The sequence below is a fragment of the Coturnix japonica genome, chromosome 12 (genome assembly GCF_054131305.1).
Source record: "Coturnix japonica strain WE chromosome 12, WE-NBRP24, whole genome shotgun sequence".
Lineage (NCBI taxonomy): Eukaryota > Metazoa > Chordata > Aves > Galliformes > Phasianidae > Coturnix > Coturnix japonica.
The window spans coordinates 21154686-21180689 of record NC_140674.1 but is presented as its reverse complement, the minus strand read 5'-3'; the positions used below and the strand labels follow the sequence as shown (position 1 = coordinate 21180689).

The following is a 26004-nucleotide window of genomic DNA, read 5'->3' as shown; positions in this document are numbered from 1 at the left end:
AAAAATGTTGCATTATTACTGTACATTTTGCAGCTTTTTCTTTTATTCCTTGAAAACTATCATCTTATTAAGAAAGCAAGTGACACAGCTTGTCCTTTACATTTGTCACCCAAAAAGAATTAATGTGGAGGGAGGGACAGAGCATAAACCACTTCAGCTGAACAGCAAATGTTACAAAACCTAAAACAAGAGAACTGGAACCTATATCAGAAAGTATCTCATATCACAACAGCTAATCATAATTCTGTAATAAAAATGAAATACATATTTTTGCCAATTTCCTTACAACTGATCCAGCCCAAACCAAAACAAAAGAGAAACCTTTATGTAAGAAGATTGTGCTTTATCTTGAAAAAAGATCACCTGACAAAAAATTCATCAGGGGTATAACATTCAGAAAAAGACAAAACAGGTGATGTATGCTCTTCTTTGATACAGAAAACCTCCTGCTTTGTAAATATTAACTAAGAACACCTTTATAAGCGAGCAAAAGGAAATGTGATAAATAGAGCCTCATAGTATTTTAACATAACGTCTGCTGTTGTTGAACAATTAGATCAATAATGACAACATTCACTATTAGATAAGTGAGATACTGTTTCCAACCTACATGACATGTGGAATATAATGTCATTTCTATAGTATATGACATACCTCAATGACAAACAGTCCATGGGAACACAACAGGAGCACTGCAATACATTTAACTCTATTCTTCTGCTGATTTGATTATCTAATAACAAACTGCCTATCAGTCAAACACCATTCTTCACAAAGAAGCCTGGTAAGTGTGGTTTTGAACAGTTTGACAAGAAAAGTTAGGACAACTAAGCTTATAGTCAGTAAGTTTCATATAAGTCAATATTCCCAACATAAAGTCAAAGACCTACACACTGCATTTCAGTCTTTAACTTCAGTGAAGTATATTTAAGCCTAACAGTCCCTAATCAAACCATCCCTGGCAGGCTTACAGTCTGTTATTTATATTTATCTTACATAATCCAAAGTTCTAACCGAACTTTAAGAAAATCAACTTACCTTGCTGAGCTAAAGTGGATCTCAGCATTCCACTTTTAGACCAGATTTTCACTTGGCCATCTTCACCAACTGTAAAGTTATCACAGAAATCAGGACTTAGAAGTCTAACAATGATGACAGTTGCAGTTATTGTGTTAGTTACAGCAAGATTGTGTTGTTACACAGGTAAATATAATCTATGTTGTCTTCCTAACATGGCAATAGATAGTACTTTAAAGAAGCAATATTTAAGCTTTTTACCACTCTTATCAACAGATGTCTTCCTCTCCTGAAAATCCCTATGGCATGGGTGTCCAACCTATTGGCTTGCCTGGGCCACACTGAGTGAAGAGGAATTGTCTTGGGACACACATGCACAGGTTACTCCAAGAGCAATGACATGAACAAGGCACAACTGTGAAGCAGAGGATATTTCTCTCTGTTAAACAGAGGTCTTGTAAAGAGACGTGATAAAATTTGAGTTGAATATCCATCTGCACTGCTATACACTCCATCTGAAAATCTGCAAGCAATGTATTTATCTCAACTGAAAATGGGAGCTGTGCTGGGCCATGTGTAGCCCATGGATCAGATGTGCATGCAGGCTTTGGTCTCCTGATCTGAAGCTGCTCCTGGCAAGATAAAGTCCACCTCTATTTAAATAACCCAAGTTCTGTATTCTGTAGCCTACATCTATTTACAGTTTAAAGTCCCAAAGGGTGATTAAATGAGTCTCTTGGTAGCCCAAAGACAGAAGGAAAAGATTCCATGTGTTAAACTGGAGGCTCCACTATCGACAAACGGTGAATCTGAAGATAACTGAAAGCCCAATTTGGAAGGTTTGGTTTTTATGAATTAACTGCATGATACCAAGGAAAAAAATGTTCACTTGCTTATAAGTCTATGCTGTACAGCAGATTTAGTCATGTATACATAAAATCCAGAGATGGTTTAATGTGTTTTCATACTCGAAATGCAAACTTCTGTGCCTCTATTTAAACATCCCAGATTCAATTAATCGGGAAAAAGATGCATCTGGACCTTTGGGGCCATCCTTCCTTTCACTTTGTTTTTTTACTAGATTTCTAGTTTTGACACACAGCAGACTGAGCATTTAAATTGTTTAGAAAGCATAAAATTGTTACAAATCTTTCTTGTGACCAGTTGATACAATTAAAATTGGTCCATTAAGAGTATTTTAACTGATACAGAACCACCAATGAGCCACTATTTCCCAAGGCACGGCTGCTGTACGTGAGTGGTTGCTCTCAGAGCATATCACACAGGCTTTCAAAAAATATATATATTCAAGATCAAAAAGGTAATTCCAACTTTTTCTTTGGAGAAGTCCCTGAGGCAAATCTGTCTCTTAAAATAAGAATATTTCGGTCCCTCTGGGACTGAAGAGGAACATGCCAGACAAAGCTCCTTAAAGCAGCATTTGAGAGTCAGGCTGAGTCTGGAAACAAGCAGATCCAAAATTATTTTCAGTGCTTCTGGACTGAGCTGGAATTTGTCCAAAACAATCAGCTGTGCGACATCAACAGGGGGCTGCACAAAACTCTGCCACCAACAGAAATCAAGAAGTACATCACAGTACATGCAATTAGCTTCTCAACATCAAGATAGATTTGTTGTTGTTTTTCTGACAAAAATGCCAAAAGCAACTAATTACCAAAAGAGTTAGGACAAAACGAGTTAGGACAAAAAGACTCAGAGATGTGGATGCTGAAGATTGCCCTAGAAGAGAGAAGGAGGAGGCACCAGCCAGACTGCACTGCTCCCAATAATCAAGGAAGAACAGCATGGAAAAGTTCAATATGCTCATGAGGTCTCAGTAACCTTCACTGGCTCCAATGCCACGTGCAAGTTATAAAGGTACCAACATACAAACATTCTGTCATAACAGATAAGAAAAAAAATAATCTCAAACATTCTCCTTCATGTATGAAAAAGCAGAACGTCTGTAGAAGCCGCCAAGCATTTTGATGTTAAAAGCATTTGCTGTCAGGTACGTAGGACAATGTATAATTAACAGGAACACATAAAAATGTTTTTACTCTTTTACATATTAAAGTAGTGCTCATAATTCTAAAACATCATTAATCAAATAGCACCAAATTAATTTCTATTAAACAAGGTGATAATACCTTGATGAGGAAGACTTTAAAAATCCCTTACTGTAGCTAACTTCATTTGTTGTTAATTTTGAATTTCCAATTCACTCCCTTTCTTGCGAAGGAATTTAACGCCAGACCCATATATGAACACTTTAATAGACTCAGTTTTATTAATTCAAGTTCTATATGACAAGAATATATGCTAGGAAATTTGGGACCAAGTCTTTTAAATGTATGTCAGGGATTAAGTTTTATTAGTAAAACACTGTGCAGTGTTTATCACATACAGTAAGGTCCTTAAGATCAACACATTTTATTGAAAACATTTACATTCCATTAACCTAATATTACATTTTTGTACCCTTCCATTTCTTTACTCCGTGCCATATTTGCATGCTAAGAACCCCAAAGGCTCCATTTTGAGGGAGCCCTTTTGCTATTCTTGTTTTCAACCTCCTCCATTTCCTTACCTGTAGCCAACGCTGTTCCCTCAGAGTTCCACCTCCCTGCGAGCACGGCTCCGCTGTGGGCTTCCACGCTTTTCTCCACTCTTCCCACTTTTGAAATGAAGTGGAATTTCCCTAAACAAAATATCAATACAGAAATAGAGTATCTAATTTTGTGGACCTATAGTTATTTTTGTCTTCTGCCGTAAACGCATACACAAAACAAGAGGAATGAACCAACAAACCCAAGATCAGAACACGCAATGCCATTCTTCACAACTATGACTAGACCAAACAAATGCTCTCTTGCAAAAGAAACACTTGTAAAGCAGCTAAGATGTTTGTGTAAATCGGTTGTGCTCTTCCCTTGTGGTATGCACGGCCTTTGTTTTGACGATTCATTTTGCTCATGCCCCTCTAAGGTTTGTGTGTCTCTCTGGGGACGCAGCTGCCTGCTGCTATTTCATTGTCTGAGAGCTAACAAACAGAGGTACGCGCTCTGCAGCCCAGGAGAGCCCTTGTGTTTTCTTTTTTTAAGATCTGAAAAATCACTCAGCACCAAAAGGATAATGGAAAAGTGAGTACAATCCGACCAGCAGCGAGCGCGTTTCTCTGAGGAAGTCTTACTGCCTGCATTATGGAGCTGTTATGGAAATTCACAGAAGCCAAAAACAAAGCTATTAATGATTTCAACAGAAGCATGAGGAAGTCTTTCTTTCCAAATGAGGGATGTTGCTTAAATCCAGGAAGATCAAATTTAAACTGGACCAAAGAGCAGACAAAGGAGGGCTTGGAAACATGTGGCAGAACAAAAGTGTGGCTTAGAATAGCTCACATTCAAATTAACCACTTTAAAACCAAAACCTTTTTCAATTTAATTTACCTAATCTACCAGCCAGTGAACCACGAGGAGCTATTCCCAGCACGAGAACTCCTTGCGATGAACAATGCACGGATACCTCACACCAAGTGTCTGCAAATGCTCCATCACTTAAGACAAGATCATTTTTCCACTAATAACATATGCATATGACCCTCCTGCCTGGGAATATGAATTATACGACAGGCCATACCTGTTCTGGTTAAATAGCAGGATCCCAGCGCATATTGAAAAAACACACAGAGAATGGGGACTATATTTTCAGTTACCAAAGATATTCAAGTGTCTGGAGTCCATATCTGAAAGTACTTTCTTTGGTCAGAGCCTTTACAATAAGCTTATCCCAAGTGGGTGAAAAGAAGGTAGCTTCACCAGTTAAAACCCAGTTTCTCCTATGCAGAACTAGATACTCAGTTGCAACTGTGATATCAACAGGAACCTTCCAGCAGTCACCAGCTAACGTGAAAGCTTCCAGCACACAGCTGGGTTCAGCTTGTTGGGCGTTGGAAGGCACTGTGAGCTGGAGAAGGCTGGGAGGTACCTTCTGCTCCCTGGAGTAGTTTGATGACACAGCCCATCTGCAGGAGCTAAACACCTGGCTCTTTCAGTAAAGAAATATGTTATCAAGGTTAGCAGGAGGTAAAACCTAAGATAGCACTGCACTAAATGTACATGAAAATCACAGCAGCCAGGATGGGGGCGCTTCCAGGAGCCTGAATCCACTTCCATTGCGTTCTGGCTTCCCATGTTTTATTCTGCACTTTGGTTTCAAAAACAAAACAGAAACAAAAGCTGAAAACAAACCCAACTACAAACAAACAAAAAGCATTCTGCTTGATCCGGCAGGAAATCAACATCAAACACACACCACTGCTCTCTGCAGTATTACTCAAATGAATACAATTACACTTTGTCTTAATTTTAAGTGTATGAACCAACAGGCACAACCCTCAGCCATCGTACGACTTCCAAGCAGAAGAGTTAACACCGAAGAAGAATGGTTTGTAGCAAGCAGTTTCTTTGAAGTAATGATTTAAAACATCACTAAACATTTTTGCTTTTCCTCCCCACACATATTGGTATCTAAGCGAGCCCTCTGGACAGCTGGTTAATCCCACCCCCTTTTCCTTCACAAAACTAATATTATTAATAAAACAGTTTCTTCCTCATCCACCTAATTCTTAAGAAGCTAAGATTATCAATACTGGTCCTTCCATTTTCATTGCAACGTTCTAGTTTCAGTTACGTTACAGAGTATCTCACAGGTGTGAGATTCTCATTTCTTGTACATAAGCAGTAGCTGGATTCGCAGGCATTCCATGGCTAATGCCATCTTCCCCAAGAAACAGCCTTCTAGTTTATAAAAGAGCACTTTTTGTTCTGACCACCTCTCTCATTTGATGCAGCATACTTGTTCTGTCCATAGCCAGGACCTTTTTCCATTGCAGAACATGTTCTTCTAATCATTGAATTACATTCTCACAACATCACCAACACTATTGATCACTACATGGCTGAGCTCCTTATGGCCATCATGAACATATTGCACTGATATTACTAGTAGAAGGAAAAAATAATAATCAGCCTTGCAACAGCAAGCTCGCATACACAGAGAACTGAAAGGAGACCATTAACGTTCAGTATCCAACTTAAAGCCTTCAGAGTCACCTTGCAAAGGATACAGAGAATTCTGTAGTGCTTTCTATATTGGACCAGCTCTCATTGACCCAGAGTAAACCTGAGGTCCCTGTTAAAACCCCCTCCAACCTGATACGTCCCAGGAAACTCAAACACACAAACAAAGCAATGTGATATCTTGGTGTAAGTCACATCAGGAGAACAACAGGCCACGTCACAGAGCAGAATCCTCTTCCGCTGGGAAGCATCCAACTCACTGACCAGCCTCCTGCATCCCTTCCTGCTCTACCAGCTTTCACTTCTGTCACAAGGCATCTTCCCAATAACAAAGCACAGCAAACTGTAGCCTAGCAGGAAAGAATATACTTTGAAATAAAAACAGGCCCATCTTAGGCACTAAGATAGAAGCATCTGGAAAAACAATCATGTGTTTTAAAAGTGTACCATAACGCAAAATCACAACAAATCAAGTTATCGTGGCTATCATCTTCATTTCTGTAACTTCTCTACTTTTCCAACACGTGAACTTACAACTTATGAGAACCAAATGAATGTGACCCATTAGACATTGGGCTTTTCATTGCATTCTTAGGCAGAAGTTGTTCCAAGGCCAAGTTTCAATGGATTTCTCTGCCTTCTTCTGTCTTCAATTTAACATTCAGGTAGTAGTGGCTTTCAAAACTATTGTCTTGTTATAAGCAATTAAGAAAGGGAAAAAATTAGCTAAAATGTTTGGAACAGATAGAAGTGAGTTGATAGAAATGATTCAACTTAACCTTTTTTTAAGTATCACTTTTGCAAAATACTGCTCCCTTATCTCCATTAAGTACAGAAGCCAGAAGCTGTCCTCAAGTTTAAAGTGACTCTCCAGTTCTGGAGGAATGTCAAGTGGGAGATTAGCAGCCTATTCAAATACAGACTATAAAACACGTATGTTTTGTTCATTACATTTCATAGACTCTTAAATGCTGACCTAATAGAAAATGATCAATAATATACAAGCTGAAAAAATAGGTCCATTTCCTTATGATTTGTGCTACATACAAGGTTTAAAGCTGAGTATTTCCTTTACGTTTTGAAGAAAGCAGTAACGTGCCCAGTGCAAGTAGGAACCAAAAGACAATATTCCACAAGAGACGCAACCCGGAAGAAAGCCCAAGAGGATTAAATTTACATTTGCTCTAATTTCACAAATATCTGGAGTTCAACCAGGAATTGATGCAACTTTGTAAAGACACGAGGCTCAGTTTCCATCAGATTCAGCAGATTTCCAGGAGTCCTTATCAAGGAGATGAATGAGCTGCTGCAGGGAAACTGCAGGCTTGACACGTATGCGATGTAATTAGTAGCTCAACAGCATTTTCAACTTTACTATTTTAAAAATACAGCCATTCAGAAATAAAATTATTGCATTTTAAGTGTATGAACTATTTTCCCGCACACATGCAAAAAAAAATCTTTGCAAGTTCTCTCTATCTATATATAAATACATCTGTATCTTTTGAAAGTGCCAGATTACATGAGGAGAAAAACTCCAAAGTCTTCTGCATGAAGCTCTGTCCCTGTTCGTTCTTTCACTGTTGTCTATTTCAGTTTCACTGAGGAAGAGCTAACAAATAAGACTATGATTGCTCACAAATACATCTCATCAACTGTTATTTAACAACCACCAGACCACAGGCTGCCCAGAGCCACATCGAGCTGGGACCTGAGCGCCTCCAGGGAGATCCCTTCCAATCCAAAGCAGCCCACAGTTCTATGAATACCTCATCAGGCCCAGCTGCATAATAGGAACCACAAAATTCAGCACCAAGTACTGCAAAAATTGCATTTCTGCTTGGCCAAACTGCTTTCCCCATTTTCCCTTCCCATACACAGGGGATGCAGGATGCCACACTGAGCTGATCTTCAGACTCAGCCCAAACAACGTCCTGCTATTGCTCTGTAATTTTAGTGTATTTATTCCATAGAAGTACAGAAAAATCTTAAAACAAACAAGCAAACAACAACAACAACAAAAAAAAATATATATCACCAAAATCACCTTGGCCTTCACTCAGTGAACTGAACTCTTATCTCTCCTAATCTCGTAAGTGTAACCATTATGGGCAGCCAGAGAAATCACCAAAGTTTCATGCATGGAATGAACTTTCCTGCCTTCTTCAGATACATGGCTCTGTCTACCCACACAGAAAGCCACACTGGACACATCAGCACCAGACTGCTACTGCCCTGTAACAAACCTCTTCCAATCAGGCTCAATGGGAAGCTGGCCACGTAAGCTGCACTCACCAGTGTGAGCATGCTAGATCCAGAAAGTCAAGGTTGTGGCTAAACTTGGGCAGAAGTTAACTGGAAATCATCCCTCAGTCCCATTAAAACCATCAATAAGGTCATGGGCAGATGGCCATATCCTGATGGAAACTCTACAACTGGCTAAGAGCTGTTCTGCCTGAAGGAGCTGGCAGATTTAGGGCAGCATATTGCTTTGAGTTCATTGCTGAGCAAATCCCACTACTACCATTTGTGTAGAAACACAGTTTCACCACCAGGACCTTTGAGTGCTGACAAAAGAATATAAACTCAGTTGAGTATATTGATGAGATCTGCTTTGTGCACATAATTGCAGAAGCTGGATGGTCCTTACATGCATATTAATATGTTATACATTCCTTTTACTTCATTGAAAACACAGTGGAAAGTTTGAGAACAACTCAGTTAAACTATTTTGCCAATAGCAGCAACGATGTGCACATATTACCCCTAAAAAACCTGACCTCCTGGACAGGCACTGATCACATCTCAACTCCACTGCTGGTTACCTCCTGCTCATTTCTTCCCCTTGTAACCACAGCCAGCCAAGGCCACCTACAACACGAACCCCATGTATGAAAACAAATATTCATCTCAGCCCTCAATGTCATTCAGCCATTCATGATCAGCAACAGAATTCACACTATTTTATATCTCATTCAAAGCCACCCTAATCTCAATTACACACTGAGGAAACCAACCTGAACAACACACAGGTATCTATTACTTCTCACACCCCAGTCTGGCACTCACAGCCTGTGTATCAAGGACTACTTTTCTTAGCTGTGCTTTTATTCCAGAATGATATTTACAATGTGGTCAACGTAAAATAAAGCAAGTAAACCGAAAAGCAAGTTTCCTAAAGGATCAAGTCCCTTGTGAACTTAGTTTTAAAACTGGTAGGTTTGGGAAGAAGTAATCCATACATCAGGCAGTCTGTGAGACGTGCAGATCAGCCTCACATCTCTGCTGACAGCCAGAACTCAGTGCTCAGAGAGATACTCAGTGCAGTGCAGAAGACACATACAAGATACGCCCCAGAAAGGCCAACATTGATATGAAATACCACGGTGAAGCCATTTCAATACTTTGGTCACTTTCAGCTTTGACAGTTAAAAGCAATCTGATATCTACAAGCAGCAGTGCAGACATATTGGAAGCTACTGATTTATGAAAGAGCCAAGTGTGAAATGATCTACCAAGGAGGACAGAATTTTTCCTTACATACAAAATTACACATCTGCTGAAAGAAATACAGCTAGTAATATTGTATCAGAGAAAACTACAGTAACGTAACATATTGATTTTGAAGCATTTCCACATCAGTGCAACTGGTGGATCAGCATTCAAAATTGCTTCATTTCAGACTAAATGCAAATAATTTCTTATACATTCAAATGAGATATGCATTAAGTGGTGTAAAGTTATATTTTCAGCTGCCATACCGTCAGAACTGGTGAGAACGAAGCTCTCAGTTTGGTGCTGCTTCTTCCCACCAACGCTCCTGGGGAGCCAGTGCAGGTCTATGGGATAAGCATCATCTGGGAGTTTCATCACTTGAGTTGTCTCGCTCGTCAGGAGGTTCCATTTCAGAATCTGGTGATCGTCACCGCAGGAATACAGCTCGTCAGCCGTGGTCCATCCCACGCAGCTAACTAATTCCTTATGTTTAATTAGATTAAGGAAGTCTGAAAGCTTTAATAGTTAAAAACACTTATGAAACGGTCAATTCTTGAACATAACTGCAATACCATTGCACAGAATACTTTATATATAGGAAATACAACTCTACATTCTTTCCCTGTTTGTTTGTTTCAAGGAAAGCTGGTAGAAATTCCACGAGCAATAAAGGAGACAAACCACACCACGTGACAAATACTTTACTACAGGATTTACGATAAATAAAATCCTCTCGAGGAGATAAGCTACATGAGAACACAGCGCGGATTTCAGTGGTCTATTCTAAGATAAAGGATATGTTTTGGTTCCTTTAAAAGCGAAGTCTTCAGTCTCATTTTGGTTGTTCAGATGGAACATTTAAACGAGGCATGCAGGTATACCTGTAATGAAACAGAGCAGCCAAAACTCAAAAGGAAGATACCAACACTAAAACAAAATGCTTTCAGATAAGTGATATTCCATTAGTACTGTGCCAAAATAAGCACTGAAATGAGGATTTAAGGGTCTGTGCAGAATCCAGCAGCACCATTGCACACCGGGCAGGAGCAAGTGGTGCCAGGTGAGCTTTGCTGGAATGATGTAAAAGGAAACACTGAAGTTCCCTCGTGCAGACACAGCTGTGATGGTACTGAGGGAAAACCTGGAATCCCAAACTCGACAAGAACCTTCATGCTTAGAGGCTGAGCTGTGAGAAAACAGAACGAAAAGCCCTGTTGGGAGAAAACCCTGCCAGGACCAAATGATACAACATCTTACTGCCACCCACTGCTACTTGTAACGTCAACGATGCTTCACTGCAACACAGTAATTCCGTGGGGAAACTGGGGAGGTTCCACAGCCCCGGCCTCATCCAAGGAGCTGGGTGAGCACCCCCAGCCCTCACGGTGGAAAGGAGGGAGGAGGAAAAGGGTGGGAGCCCACGGGGCACTGAGAGCAGTGATGCACTGAGTGATGCACGATGTGAGCCTCGGAACCTCTGGAATGTTTTCCACTATAACAACAACGATGGGTCAAACAGTTACTACGAGGAATTTAAGACACGCAAAAAGGATGCTTAAGGGATAAAAGTTAATTTTAGCCCTACGTTACATCCATTAAAATGTGCAACAGTTCTATTTATGTTTCAATCCTTTTCTCATGTTGGAATGTCCTTTCTTATTCCCTGAACCTGTGCTGCGATCCTCCCCACCCAGACACATCAGAGGGGCCTTCCAGCCCCGTCCCAGACCCATCTGTGTGCACGGCTCCCACCTGCCTCGTTCTCCTGCACCCAGCACAGCACAGCCCCCCTCACCCCTCACCCCGCAGCCGCGCCGTGGCTCTCAGCCCACGGACCGTCCCCCGCCGCGCTCCGTCCGGCCGTGCCCGCCGCCCTCGGCATCCGCCCGCCCAGCGCCGCCCCTCCCACCTCCGGGCCCTCCGCCCGCGGCCGCCCCCTGCCCAGCTCTGCCTTTACCTGCGGCGGGGCGGCTCACACAGCTCACACAGCTCGTACAGCCCTTATAGCTCACACAGCTCACACAGCTCCGTGCGGGGCCGTGTCTCCTTTGCCGTCTCTATGGCCACGTCCCGCGAGAAGCGCCCCCCCCCCCCCCCGCAGGCAGCGCCGTGTGACATCGCGTCACCGCCCGTTAACGAGCGCTCATTTCAAAGCGAGCCCCTTTTTCACTTTATTTATACACGCGTTTAAACACTTTTTAAATGTTTTTCGTGGACTTTTTGTTTTTCTTTTTTTTGTTTTGTATTTTTGGCGGAGCTCTCTGTCGTGCCGTCCCCCTGGGCGCCCAAGCGCCGCCCCCTGACCTAGTTCTGTACCGAAGGGATGAATCCCTTCCCGCAGTCGCTGCCGACCCTCAGCCCGTCCCTCCATCATCCCCGCACGGCCCCGCGCTCAGCGTTAACTCGCGTTACAGCCGCTCTATCCCCGCTCCATCCTCCCTCACTCCCCGCCGCTCTAACGGCCAACAAGATGGCGCCCGGCGCGGCTTTTCCTCCTTTCAAACCCGCTCCCGCCCCGCCCCGCGCCGCCCCATCCTGCCCCGCGCCTTTCTAACGAATTTCGGTTCGATTTCGCCGTTTGGGCGCCATTTTCGAGTGTAGAACCCGCGGTGTGAGCGGTGTGAGCGGTACGAGCTGTGCCCACCGCCGCCCGCGGGGCTCCGAGCCGCCCGTCCGCATTGAGCGCGGAGCTTCGGCACGGGGCGGCCGGGACTTACCCCGTACGGCGGGACGGGCGGGCGGCACGAGGAGCAGAACGGAGCAGAACGGAGCGGAGCTTCACCCCGTGCCAGAGGTGAGCGGTCGGGGCGGGGGCGCCGCGTGGAGCCGCGTTGTTCCCTTCTCTCCCCGCCCTGATGCAGCGCGAGGCGGCGGCCGCTCCTTCCCGGTCCCGCTGTCCGTGTGGCCGGGCCGTTCCCGGGCTGCTCTCGCCGCGCCCGCTCTGTGAGCTCCGCCCGCAGCTCTGACCCTCGCAGGGCGAGAGCCGAACCGTACGGAACGGGTACCCGGCGGGGGGTGAAGGGGGAGCGGGCAGAGGGAGATTTTCTCGCTGACATCGGTTATCGCTGCCGAAGGGTTGCGATAAGGGCGGCTTCCTGCACGCCGCTGCCTCTCCCCCTCCCCGCGATGCCGGGCATGAGCCGCGCTGCGCTGTGCTAAAATACGGCCCGGTACCGGGACAGGCTGCGGCTGCCCCGGCACAGCCCTGTGGGACGGTCCGTAACGGCAGCACGGGCTGCGAGCGCTTCTAAACGAGTTCTCTTAGTTCTCTTAGTTCTCTTTCTCGTTTTCCTCCCCTCCCCCATTGTCCCAAATGAAGGACTCTCATGAGAGTGTGGGCTGGGGGTAGGTCTGCAAACGTCAAATGATTGGCACCAATTGTGAGATGACTTTCTAACCACGTCAGTTTTGTTTTATCTGCCTTGAAGTCAACTTTCTCGTGTCTGTTGCTCCACAAACCGCCTTCCCCACTTGCTGCGATTTAAACTCTTTGGAGTTTCCCTCCCTCCGCTCTCTTTCCCTTTGCCGTTCGGTGGGAGCCGTGTTGGATCAACGTGTGGACTAACGTGCGCTCCGTCCCTGCTCAATAGCTTTAACAGCAGCACGGGATGAAGGTATTTTCGCGTTGCTCTGCTGTTAGGTGCCGATTGCCGGCAGTCGGGGCTGCGCTGCGTCTCACCAAAGGAGCGTATTATTGAGGGGAGCTGTCGGAGGGTGAAACGCTCTGAACTACGCAGGTCTTTTTGTTTGTGTGTCCGTACGCTCAGCATGGAGAGCTGGGAGCAAAGCGTGTGTCGGGACTGAACGCTGCATGGACAGAGCGCGGACATGGGGCTCCCCGCTTGGCTCCTGCCATCGTCGTTAACTCTTTGGCCCCTGGTGTCACCGCTGCTCTCCCCAATAGGGAGCTGGTGGCTCTGTGTGTGCTGGGGGGGTTGGAGCTTTGTGATCCTTGAAGTCCCTTCCAACATGGGCCACTTTGTGAGTGTGCAAACCCCATCGGCGTCAGGAGGTGCACGGCTGTGTCTGCAGATCAGGGCGGGTCCGTTGTTTTTTGGGGCGATGCGTTTATTACTTTCAGCCGTAGTTTTTGTTTCAGCTTTGGGGTTTTTTTTGTCTTCAAAACGCATCTGGTCTCTTGTTTCTGCGTTAGTTGGACTCGTAGGTGTATTCTGTAGGGGACTGGAGTTTAATGCGGAGTTGGTGGGGTTTTCTTGTTTATGTTAGAGTGAGATCCCTTCGGTAGTTCGATTGCTTGGAATTGCCGGGGAGCAGCCGAGATCATGGCGAGCAGGAGCACCAAAACCTCCACAGCAGCACAGCAGAAAGGCAGACAGCACGTAGAGGAGCACAACGGTGACATGCAAGTGGACAAACAAGACGACGGGCAGCCTGGGGAAGGAGCAGCTGAAGGTAGGTGGGAGCACTGTGCTCCTGATGCCTTAGACCTGGTGCACAGAGCAGCAGAGCTCAGCTGGAGCTGCCGACTATTCCACATTGGACTCGCTCTGCTCTCGTGTAGGAAGGAAGGTTGAAAGCTCTGACTCCTGACGTGTTCAAACTGCTTTTAAAGTGGTTTGCAAAGAGTTAGTGCTGGGACTTGTGACCGAGTGTAAGTGCAAAAGCAATTAGTGAATTTTCTCCTAATAAAGCCTATTTCATGTCTCTGATCTGTACCGGGTGGTGGTACAAGAGCCAGGATTTTTCACACTTAGACGCAGCCAATGCTCTGAGATTTCTTGGAATGGAATAAATGTCACGTTTATTTGTTTAACTCTTAAAACGATTGGACTTTCCTTTTCATGAAGCAGAGCATTGTCTTGTGGTTCTGGGGTTGAGTTTTTGCTGAGAGTATCTGCAAAAAGAGCAGCGTGTGTCTTTTAGGGTAACAAGAGAGGAACGATTGAAAGCTCACAGCACAGATATTTGACAAATGGATTGATAAATTGAAATTGGTGGCAAAACCTCCCGTCTGTGTGAGGGAAAAGCTGCTGGTAACTGTTGAAAAGCTGCTTTGCTTGTAACGAGCAGATATCCAGGGGGCCAGTTTGTTTTCGTAACAAACTTCCTGTCTTTGCAGAGCAGTCGTGCTGTCATTACAGCTTTAGAGTATTGTGCAGCGAGCCCCAAATCTTGCGGAGTGACTTGTGAGCACGCTTGAAATGTGGCTTTGCACTTATTAATTAGGAAGACTTTGCCTGTTTCAGATTTGTAGCCTTATTGTGACGGCTGTAGCTATTGTAATTGCGGAGTGCCTATTAAAGTGTGTTAGAATAAGGATTGCATAATGAAAGAACAAACCCACTGGTGAATCGATGGGACGTCTTAAGTGTCTCTTTTTTAAAGATTCAGTTCGTGGAAAGAAGGATTTTAATTCCACTTAACTCCTTTTAATAACTGCAGAAGTGTAGCTTTGGTTATTATGGAAATGATGTCTGCTTTTGAAATGGAGCACTGTAAAAGGTGTTTGGTCATTGAGTGCTTATGGCCTTAATTTTCTTTCTGCTTATTTTGGATGGTTTTTAGAAGTCTCAAACGAGGAGTCTGATAATCGGAGTTTAGAAGAGATTTTGGGTAGCATCCCTCCTCCCCCTCCTCCAGCAATGACCAATGAAGCCGGTGCTCCTCGTCTCATGATAACTCACATTGTAAACCAGAACTTCAAATCCTATGCAGGGCAGCAAACTCTGGGACCTTTTCATAAGGTAATTTTCTTATCCCTTAAGCGCTCTCTAAGTGCAGGTAAGGCTTTGCTGTGCGCTGGTGGCCCTTCCTGTAGTTTCACATAACCTCACCTCAGGAAAACTGAGCAATATTGAGGTCTGAGAATTGTTTTGGTGGCGATGTCCTTCCTTTTAGTTGCAAAGCAGTAGGAAAACAGCAAAGTGCAAATTCTTGATTGTGTACAATTGTAATTTGTCAGAAAGCCTGTGAAAAAGCACATTGCTGCCTTGATTTCGTTTGCTGGGGAATTTGGAGGAGCACGTTTGAAGAATGAGAATGTTTTTAGTGCCCACAAGGGATTTACGTGGCTAATCATGAAACTTTCCTTGCGAACTTGCTTGCTAAGAGCAGTATCGCTTTGAGTTCACAAGTTATGATTTAGAAAGCTGAGCTGAGTGGAGGTGTCGTTCTCTTAAATAAGCTGTGCTGCTCTGCCTTTGGTTGTGAAGATTAAGCTACCAAATGAGCTGCAGTTTCCTGCACTAGAAGTAATTCTGTTTGGAACTATTTACAAATGCAGTGGGTGATGTGCACAGCCCAGGATCTATTTCCCTCCACCCGACACCTTTTTTCCTTCTGTTCTGCAGCGCTTTTCGTGCATTATTGGGCCCAATGGCAGTGGGAAATCCAATGTCATTGATGCGATGCTTTTTGTGTTTGGGTATCGAGCACAGAAAATCAGATCCAAAAAACTCTCTGTGTTGATCCATAAATCTGAGGAACATATGGACATCCAGAGCTGTTCTGTGGAAATCCACTTCCAAAAGATCATTGACAAGGTATGTATCCATGTATCCTGCTCTGCAGAGCGGCGCTTGCTTTATTCAAGCATTTGACAACTTAATATTCGATTAGTTTGAGCTGGGGAAGGCGTGGTGGCAAGGTTTACCCTTGGGATGTAAAGCACCAATTTGAAGTTAATTAGCTTAAAAATGCTCCTCTCAGTAGTGCAGCTCTTACAATATGAGCAGGGGCTCGTGGGCTGCTCTGTGAGAGCAGTGTCTGCTGTGCAGTGTTTTGGAGCTGCTCACACTCACCTAACTGTCATTTTCAGAAGTCGTTGTACATTTGTTGGTTCTTTGCCCTCAAGTAAATAAAGCTTATTTCTGAAATTAACAGCACCTCGAATCACTTCTAAGGCTACATTCGGATGTGTTATATATGTGTGCATTTATAATATGAGCATATGGATTCAGGTGTAAAAACTATTGGAGTAAAAGCTTCCAAACCAATTAGAAGCTATTTTAAAAAATTCATTAAATATAAAACCAATCTGGAACACTTAATGGACAATAAATGGGCCTGCAATTCAAAAGCAGGTTTTCAATAGAATTTCTGGGTTTTACACCCTCTGGCTGATATCGTGTTTGAATGAAATAGAAAGTGCTGACAACGCTGGAAAAAAAAATGCAATAAAATTGTGTTGCTTGTCATTTCATGTATGGGCACAAATGTCTGGGCTGTGCTGTTGACTTATTGCCATTCCAGTACTAGAAATTGATTTTACTTTATTTAAATAGAATTTCTGTGAGCATTTAGTCTGGCTGAAGTGCCTCATTGAATGTCAGGTTAGTCAGTATGGTGGGAAAGGTGTACACCAAAGCATCAGAACCTGTGCTAATGAGGGGACAGTCAGTTACAGACCTGCTTTAGGTCAATTTTCTTTGACTCGATCTGCACAGACCTGTGCTTTTTGCTTCTGTCTGTGTCAGCCACATTCAGGGATTATTTAGTTTTCTTTTTCTGCTGTTCTCTGTATGAGCACCTAGAAGCTGCATTTGTGATGTAAAAACCTTGTGAGTGTTACCTGGTCAGATGGTGCTCTGGGATGGGCCTGGCAAAGCAGAGGCCAGCTGAAGGCTTTACAAGGAGCAGGGCTCGGCTCTAACTGCTTACAATGAGTCCCAGCTTTACTGCAGTTGCTGCTTTTTAGTGAAGTCGAAGTGATGTTTTGAAGCTGATGACCTCATGTTTGTCACATCTTTAATATTTTGCTTTTTTATCTCCTGCAGTTTTAGAACTACTCAGCAAAAAGCAGCTTTCTAGCACTATAAAGAGGGAGCTTAATTGCAGACAGTAGCAAATCATTCAAAGCTTCCTGATCTAAAATTGAACGGGCAGGATACAACAGCCACTTTAAAGCTGAAGTAGGTCTTTTGTGATGAGCAGCCCTGGTAAAGAGAAGAAATTAAGTATTTTTAAAGCAAAAGCTGATATTAGAGATGAGGGATGCAGCACATGAGGATCATGCAGATTTAGGCTTTTTCTTTTTTTTTGGTCTAGAGCTGAATATTTTTTTTTGAGGTGCACATCATTTAAGTGGATCCTGATTTAAAACCTTAACTGGTAAAATGGTGAAATGTGAGGTGAACCTACAAGATACTAATTGTATTTCTGGCTTTGTTTTTCCTCATAACAGGAAGGAGATGATTATGAAGTCATTCCTAACAGCAATTTTTGTGTATCTAGAACTGCCTTTAGAGATAATTCTTCTGTATACCACATCAATGGAAAGAAGTCAACATTCAAAGATGTTGGTATTCTTCTGCGAAGTCACGGAATCGACCTGGACCATAACAGATTCTTGATTTTACAGGTTGGTGTGTGAATAAAATCTGTTTTTATTAAAGCTGTATTTCCAGGTGTAGTTACCAAAATGCTGTTTAGTTGTGAGGCCTTAAAGTACTCTAGCAGCACATCATGGTTTGCATGCTGTAGTGAAGATGCGAATCATTATTTGCTGCTTTAGAAATTTAAGGAAGATAAACAGTTGAAGACACTAATATAAATTTTTCTGTTAATGAATCAGTGCTCCTGACATGTGGATGAATAGAAGAGTTGTGATACTTGTTCCGCCCTAGCAGCACGTAAATATTGGTGTAGTAAAATAAACCTTAAACCCCAATATTATTGTGCTGCTTAAGCGTGGCAGAGATTCAGCAACTTGTTTATACTTTAGATAAAGGTGCATCAATATTAACTTAATGATACTACTATTAAGTTATCTACAGTTCTCATCTATAGACGTGGTTTTACTGCAGAAGTATGTATATTAAAAATAACTGTATAAAATTGAAGGCAAGAAAAAACCCATTTACTTCTCATTTACACTCGTTTAACAACTGCAGGGGACTCAAAGCACAGCAGGTTTGTAGCCAATTCAAGGTGCATATTAAAAAGCTGCAGTTTACAGCTCATGCTATAAAAATAATAGAGTCTGTGAATATGATATCATTTCTTCTCACATTGGGGTTTAAAGTTCTAAAGCTTGCTGGTGTGTGCTGGCTGTGTAAAACACAGGCTGAAGGCAAACACACTTTTCTAGTGCTTAAATAAAAATGGAGGATTTTACTCGTGCCAGCCAGTCACTTTAGATGTGAGCTGAGTTAAAGTACTTGATGGACATACTTAAAGGGTCCATGGGGTACACACATCTGCAGTTACCCATAATTATTTCACTGCTATTACAAGAATGTCACAAATCTGTTCTGAAGGATTTTGGCCTAGAAAATGAGTGAGCAGTGGAAGCCTCCTGAGATCTGACAGTTTTCAACAGAGATGATTTTAAGTCTGTTTTTGTCAAAGGAGCTTCCAGTTCCCCTCTAACACAAAAAGGCAAATATTTGAGATAGGTAGCTGTGTTTGCTTCACTTCCTCAAGTCTACTTCTTACAGTTACACCCACAAAAAGAGGATATATCTGTTTTTGAAGTATTTGTGCCAATTAATTATTCCATTCAGCACTTTCTTCTTGTGTTTTTTGGTTTTCAAGTGAGAAGTATCTCCAATAAAACTATTGGTAATATATATTAGTTATAATAAAGTTGTTCTTCAGAAGAATCATTTTAGGAACATTGTTAAAAAGAGAAAAACTGCAGTCAAATATGGTAGAAATGATGGTGCAGAAGCATCCCAAGCTGAGTGCTGCAGTGCCCTTTGCTCTGAGAGGGGAAGGCAGCCTTTCACAGGGACTGCTGCTAAATGGCTGTTTTAATTTTTACTTTTCTCCCCAAATGTGGTTTGTTTTCTTCTTCTATTAATTGTTTCCCACGGGGAGGACATACTTGTTCCTAAAAGCTCGAGTTTCATGCTTTTCATCTGTATAATGGGAAATCAGGGCTGATACGAGTGATGTTAAGACACAAAGTGATGCTTCCCACCATTTTTTTTATCCTTTCTTTGCTCTGAACTTTGTGGATAATGTGTTACAATGAACTGTAAGGAAACTCCAGAGAGATTTTCTGTTTATTCTGTGTGACTCCTTGAGCATGTGGCTGTGTGATTTTTATTATTATTAAATAATCTATTTTTTAAGTGAATTCTATTCATCAGGCAATAGAAAACTAGTAATTTCCATCTGGAAAATGTGACTATTTCTGCACAGTGACAGAAAAACATCGAAGCCCAAGTAGTAAAAATAATAGAAGTAAACAAGGCCATACCAGGAAGCCAAGGCTGCCTGCTGCTATCACAGGGATTGCCCCTTTTCCCTACTCCTTTTCAAATTACATTATTTCCAGTCTGAGCAATAAGTGACAGTTCTATTTCACTTTTGCTTCTCTCATGTTGTAGTTAAACACAGAGTAGCCTCTTTCAGCTCAATATTGAGCTCAAATAATTTCACTTTGAAAATAAATCGCACCTCTTTGGTTTTTGACTTTCGTTTGGGTGTAATTAACATACATTTGTTATCGAATGCTGTTTTCAGTCTGTGAGAAAGCATTCTCTAACACTAAAGGAAATGCTGTAAGAGAACAAGTCCTATAAGTAGCACTCTGAGATACTTGGTTAGTGCCCTGCTGCCACACTTAGCATTATTCAATAGCAAATACTTGCATTTCAGAAGGCTGCTTTCTTTTTGCTTTTCTTTTCTTTCTTTTCTCCACCTTGCTCTGCAGTCTCTCACGTGGCTCACTGGGTGCATCTGGGTGCCACTCTGAAAGCTTGGGCCAGAACCATTTGTTCTGCAAGTTGAGTAGAGAGTGGAGCAGGTACTTGTGATGCCATCCTGAGAATATTGGAATCAACCAGTTGATTTTGCTGAGTATCAGCACCAGAAATGCCTGTGGGAAAACAATGATATTGGGCAGTTCTAGAAATGTTAGAAATTCTGTGCCTGAATCAGTTAATTGGAAAAAAATCTTGTTTTAAAGGAATGGGTTTGGTTACTGTGTGTTGCTGCCAACAATTAACAGGAGGAGTTTGTCACTTTTGCAATGCTTAAGTTGTATTGCTGTGTATTTTGTTTTTAATAAATTGCTATATGCTTTTTAGCACTTAGGGAACAGACAACTGTGTGGTGCACTGCTAATGAGGCTGCCACAGCCTGAAACTGCAACAGGAAAAAAAATGCATTTTTGTTTTTTTTAAGTATGCTGAGCATTGTGCTAATATCTGTAATATCTGTCATCTTACTGCTATCGGTTCCTGCCTTCCACACTTCAGTAACTCGTTTATCTGTAAAGAAGAACAAATAAAATTATTAATTTAGCTTTTTTTTTTTTTTTTAATATTTGGAACATCAATGTCTATACACAGAAAGCTTGGGTAGGTTTGCCCAGCCAGGTTGAGCAGGGCTCTGAAGGTAAGGTAAGTGTGTTTGCTGTTCCTCAATAGTGAGTCCTCTGAAGAGGCCAACCTCGAGGCCAGAAAGAAATCCCAGCCTCTCTCTTGTAGCTGGTTGTCCCTAAGGAATTATTAAACTAATGGGGAGAGATTGAGGGGATGTCAGTTAAGGACACCCATGGGGCAAGAGGTCTGGGGAGCGAAACAAACCAGACAGCAACTGCTACCACCTGCTGAAATTGGCTTTGTTATCTTTCAAGGTAAGAGGAGTTCAGTTAATATCAACTTGGTAAACAGAAAATGGAATTTTGCAAGCAGTGCCCATATGGATGAACATTGCAGAAACAATACTAAGAATTAGAAAACCTGAATTTGTTTTATACTAAATAGAAGCAGACTTTTATGAACTGAAATCAACCTCTTCCTGAACCTGTTTTTTCAAACTATTTTTTCTTGTGCTGATTAGTGTTATTTAAATGTATCTGACAGACAATTAAAAATTTCTCATGTAATCTGATGCAAGTGTGAATAGCTGCAGTGATTTCATGTATGATTTTTTTTTTATTTTTAAACTGATTGGGACAGCAGTGTTTAATGCACAGATCGGTCTTGTCCTGTGGCAAGATTATGCTGCAGTAGAGGAAATTTAGTCAAGGTTTTCTCCTGCTGCTTTGTGGAAACATAGGAGTCACTCCTTCAGTGTGCAGGAGAGGAAATGGGGGGGAGCAGATTTTCTTCTTGCTTTGAGATAAGCCAGAAGTTCCCGATGGTTGAGGGCTGCTCTCCTAATGAGGCACACCAACATCTGAGCTGGAGCATCCAAATAGAGCACGAGCTAAAAAAGCTCTACTGGGATTTATAATGGAGATCAATGCTGCCAAAACTGGTGAAGAGAGTTTTGTTCTAGAAATTTCAAGGGCAACTGAGCTGAAGAGGTAGGAAGAATTAGAACCAGTGAATCAACTAAAAGTATCATTTGAATAAAATAGTATGTAAAAGTAGAAGCTTTACGTTTGATTCAGAGTACAGAATCACTTCCCTGGTTAAAATACTTTATACTGAAGTGAATATGGAGCTGCAAGAGACATGCTAAGACTTCAGTACATGCGATTTCAAAGCAAATTCTTTGCTGTCAGAATTTCTTGGCAATTAATGTGATTTTTATTTTACAAATTCCAGTGCAGCGTCATAAGCAATGTTGTTTTGTGTTTATTTTTTTTCCCCAGAAAAATAGGAAAATATGGGAAGAGGATGTAAAATGCACTTATCCAATGTAACTGAGTGCTGAGTTAAGTTTGAGGTAGAACATGGCAAGAATCTTAGAACAGTCAAATGCTGTAGGTTGGATTCCCGGTAACTGATGTTGATTCCAAAGCGACTCTAGACTTGCACTCAATTTGTATTCTTGTATTAAATACAAGAATGTCCTTAAGAAAGCTTCTAAAATTAGACAGATGTGTGAACAGCTTGACAAAGGCTACTTTGAAATGATTTCCAAAATGCAGAACAGTAGTTCTGTGCAAACAACTGAGTGTTGTGTAACAGGCCGTGAGTTTGCCTTCATCTTTGGGTAGTAGAGGCATTGTAGACTTGTGTATTTGTGCTTATTACTTATTTGCCTTTCTTGATTTCTCCCCTATTTTATATCACTAATCTTTGAAGGCAGAGAGTGAAGGTGAGAATTTGATACTTTCTCTTCTTCATGTTTTCCAACCAACCATGCAGCACTGGAGCTGTGCAACAGAAGCACCTGAACCTTGGTGGCAGTAGTTCAGTATTAGTGCTGGTTCTGATGCTGATTTCAAGATGTGGGTTAGAATAAAAGCCCAGAGAAATAACACGGACAGGAATATCCTGGAAACTGACTCTTTACAAATACAGCTTTCATAGCAAACATCCTAAGTGTTCTAAGGCAGTTTCTCCCGCAGTAAATCCATAGTGTTATCAGCTTCACACAGTGTGCCATTGCTTCTCCTTGTGCTAAGAAGCCCCATGCAGTTATTTCTGACTCCTGTAGCAGACAGGTGAAATACCTGGACAGTCTCTTGTCCATGTTCCCCTTGCCTGGAAGGAATGCTTTGCATTTTAAGGGAGAAACTGAAATACACCTTCGTTCTCTAAAGTAAGATGTGAAATTCTAAACCTTACCGTTACGTTAAGTGAAGTTTGCCTTGTGCTTCATCAGTTTTGGCTGCCGTTCCACCTTATAACTCAGTTTCCATTCTTGATTGGTACGTGCTTTTCTTCAATCAGAGCTACAGTAGCGTTCTAATAGCACTGCTGTGATTTGCTACAGAACACTGAGGTACAGTTGGCTGGTACAGCTGCAGGCACTGCTTCCTTGGTGTTCTGGATGTGCTGGCTACAGCTCCACTGTTTGCCTCAGTTCAGTGCTTAAAGGATGAGTTTTGTTGGTCACCCGTGTGATATACAGAAAATCACATTGTTTTTAAGCTTAGTGTGGTATGAACTTCCCTACTAACTCTAATAGCCCTTGGAAGGAACAAATGTTCATTCTTTAATGCTTTAATTTTTAAAATCCAGCATGCTTACATTAAATGCTTTTTTTTTAATGCATGGATATATAATATACTCACAGACAACCATTATTCTTGTATTACCTGACAAAGATAAATGAAAGGATGAGCGTTGTCTGTATTTGCATATTGCTTAAGTCAGTGGGATAAATGAAGCAGAATCAGGTAATGCCATAAAGTTGCAAGCTGTAATCCACCTAATCAGTTAATTTAGTAGTAAGCAAGTTGAATATATATATTGGTAGTAATAGGGGAAAAAAGCTACAAGGTTATTGAAACAAAGAGAAGCTCCCCATTTGCAATGCTCTTCCTTTGTACAATCTGAAGAAGGCTTTGGTGCTGCCCTCAGAGGTGGGGAGAATGTAAACAGAAAGAAAAGCTACATGAAGCATTTATCTAACATTCTAGCATCACTGTTGTGTGACTTGATTTATTTTAAAGCCTGGATTCAAATGATTAAGCACATTGAAGTTCCATGGAAGATACCAAATATTTGTATTCTTCTCAAGAGCAGCTGAAGTGCCAGCAGTGAGCAGTCCTGCCCCATAGCAGTGCTTCACTTGGAGTCTCGGTGATGTATTGACACATGAAAGGTTTTCCCCAGTGTATGGGACTGCATCTCTTAGGGGCTGTTTTCTCTTAAGCTGTTCTTCATTATCACAGCAGAATAAATTTCAGATCAGTTAAATCTTAGGAGTGGAGCCCCTAACAAAGTAGATCAGTGAGTGCTGCATTCACAGTTGAGTTGACAGAACTCATTGCACGATCCCATCTTCATATTTTTCCCAGGCTTTAGAGGAGTGGAGGCATCACAGGTGAGTAGCTCTGCACTGGTTACCCTGCGACCCCTGCTCCTAATGCTGAATTATGGTCACAACAAAAAAATGTTGTTTCATCCTCCATGAAGAGGTTTAAAACAGCTTTCAGTAGAAGTTAAAAGGCTTTTTGCTGCTGTTGCCTACTTTCGTACCAGAAGTTCAAAATGGAATCTGAAGGCTGTGCTCTGGAACTCCTTAATTCCAGCATGATGACAGACAGAACTGCTTCTGTTTGTATGCAGCACAAATTAACCTCTGATTTTATCACTGTTTGAAGCTGAGTAATGGCAGTGTTAGGATTAGTGTGCTACGCTGTTCATGCCTAGTACCCTTAGAACCCTTCAGGCCACAGAGCCTGCTCAGTCTGAACGGAGGCTGCACGAACGTGGTGCTGCGGTCTGCCAAGAGCATCAGACTGGGAGTTCTCCACAGAAGTGAAAACTAACCTGCAGTGTCAAAACGCGGGGTAAGAGTTGCAGAAAGGTAACTTAATGAGTAGGTTGAATGTTTTCTTCATTGAGCACTTTGACCTTGTTCTGCATTCAAAATTTCTGTGGATGAATATTTGGTAAAGGCAGATTTCGAGCTTTCTGTTCTGAGAAATCAGCAGTTTTAAGAAGTGAGTAATTTCAGAGAAAACAAGGGCAGTAATTCTATGAAATGTGGTGATTGAGAGTTGAGGCGTTTCACTGTCCAGCTCTGGAGCTGTGCAGGAGATGAAGTTCTCACCCTTCACAGGTTGGTGCTAGAAAATTGCACGTGGCATTGGAATGTCGCCACTTAATCCAGCTGTATGCACCATGAGAGATGTTTGTCCTAATGAGAGTTTTAGCCTGACATAAGCACAGAAGTGTGCATGCAATGGAAATAATGAAATTCAATTGGATTCAGTCTATATTACATGTCTTGCACTGAATGTATTCCCCAAACACTCAAAGGATGCGAGTTCAACTTGCAGAAGGCACAGAGCCCAGAATAGACACTTGTCAGCCTCGTGCCTGTCAAAGAGTAGGAGAGCACCGATTGTGTCACCCCTTTGGCTGTGCACATCCACCCATTGCAGCTCATGGTCTTCATCTCAGTAGGCAGAGCAGGCCCGGGCACTCACCGCTGCTCCTCTACCTTGTGCTGATCTGAGTCTGAGCTGTTCTATTAACAGCAGCTCTTTGAATGCCTTCTTGCTCTACTGATGTCACAATAGAAATTTGCATTTAGAAAGTGTCTCAAACATAGTGATAGTTAAATAGTTGGTGTCCTTGACAGTTTAGCTGTGAGGGGAGGTGGGATCATCTGCTTCCTTGACATGACTGTGATTGGAGGAAATGGCTTTAAGATTAAATAGCTCTATCAAAATGCATTAATAATTGTTTTCTGATCACTAACAGAAGATGTGTGGAACTTGTTACTGGTACATGTGCTATACAGCGTTTGAGCTGGCTGCCTCTGCTCCTGTGCCAGCAGCCCAGGATTTGCAGTCTGGGCTCAGTCCTTTGTTGCTGTTTGCCAGCATTGCTGGTTTCTGAGCATTAACATCCATTTCAATTGTCTTTCCCGCTCAGAGGATTAATGTCAGTTTTTTCCCTTATTGCTCCCTCTCCTCTCAGCAGTGTGTGCAGGGGCAGGTAGCTGAGGGGAACAGCTGAAGACATTTCCTGGTGGTCAGTATTGAGACTTCTTAATGTAAGCTCAACAGCTTTGATAAGAAACATGTCAGGGCACACAGCTTCCCAACAAGTGTCTGCCTCTGCCTGCTTGGTTTCACTTTCAG

The 26004-nt window shown here is 42.4% G+C and overlaps 2 protein-coding genes and 1 long non-coding RNA gene across 11 annotated transcripts in view; 1 reads left to right on the top strand and 2 right to left on the bottom strand.

Moving 5' to 3' along the window:
* Positions 1-12899, bottom strand: part of IFT80 (intraflagellar transport 80) — a 41387-nt gene extending 28488 nt beyond the window's left edge. For 3 of the 6 annotated variants that reach the window (XM_085513360.1, XM_085513364.1, XM_085513365.1), the window contains exons 1-5: positions 11551-11674; positions 10397-10474; positions 9860-10085; positions 3608-3718; positions 1039-1107 (exon numbers count right to left, since the gene is read on the bottom strand). In XM_085513360.1, the coding sequence (XP_085369486.1) occupies positions 1039-1107; positions 3608-3718; positions 9860-10085; positions 10397-10429 (439 nt within the window). In that variant the 5' untranslated portion in view covers positions 10430-10474; positions 11551-11674. Of the gene's footprint in view, positions 1-1038; positions 1108-3607; positions 3719-9859; positions 10086-10396; positions 10475-11345; positions 11492-11550; positions 11675-12310 lie in introns of those variants that run through there. The other 3 variants (XM_085513361.1, XM_085513363.1, XM_085513362.1) reach the window with 3 other exon arrangements.
* The window catches only part of SMC4 (structural maintenance of chromosomes 4), a 29566-nt gene continuing 15739 nt past the window's right edge, over positions 12178-26004 (top strand). For 3 of the 4 annotated variants that reach the window (XM_015872072.2, XM_085513358.1, XM_085513359.1), the window contains exons 1-5: positions 12178-12387; positions 13821-14006; positions 15120-15298; positions 15905-16096; positions 17737-17913. In XM_015872072.2, coding sequence (XP_015727558.2) covers positions 13877-14006; positions 15120-15298; positions 15905-16096; positions 17737-17913 — 678 coding nt within the window. In that variant the 5' untranslated portion in view covers positions 12178-12387; positions 13821-13876. Of the gene's footprint in view, positions 12388-13008; positions 13208-13820; positions 14007-15119; positions 15299-15904; positions 16097-17736; positions 17914-26004 lie in introns of those variants that run through there. The other variant, XM_015872074.3, reaches the window with a different exon arrangement.
* LOC146758884 (uncharacterized) lies at positions 20179-23166 on the bottom strand. Its single transcript, XR_014933425.1, has 2 exons — positions 23030-23166; positions 20179-20379 (listed from the first exon to the last, which is right to left on the bottom strand). It is a non-coding gene; the product is annotated as an uncharacterized LOC146758884 (long non-coding RNA).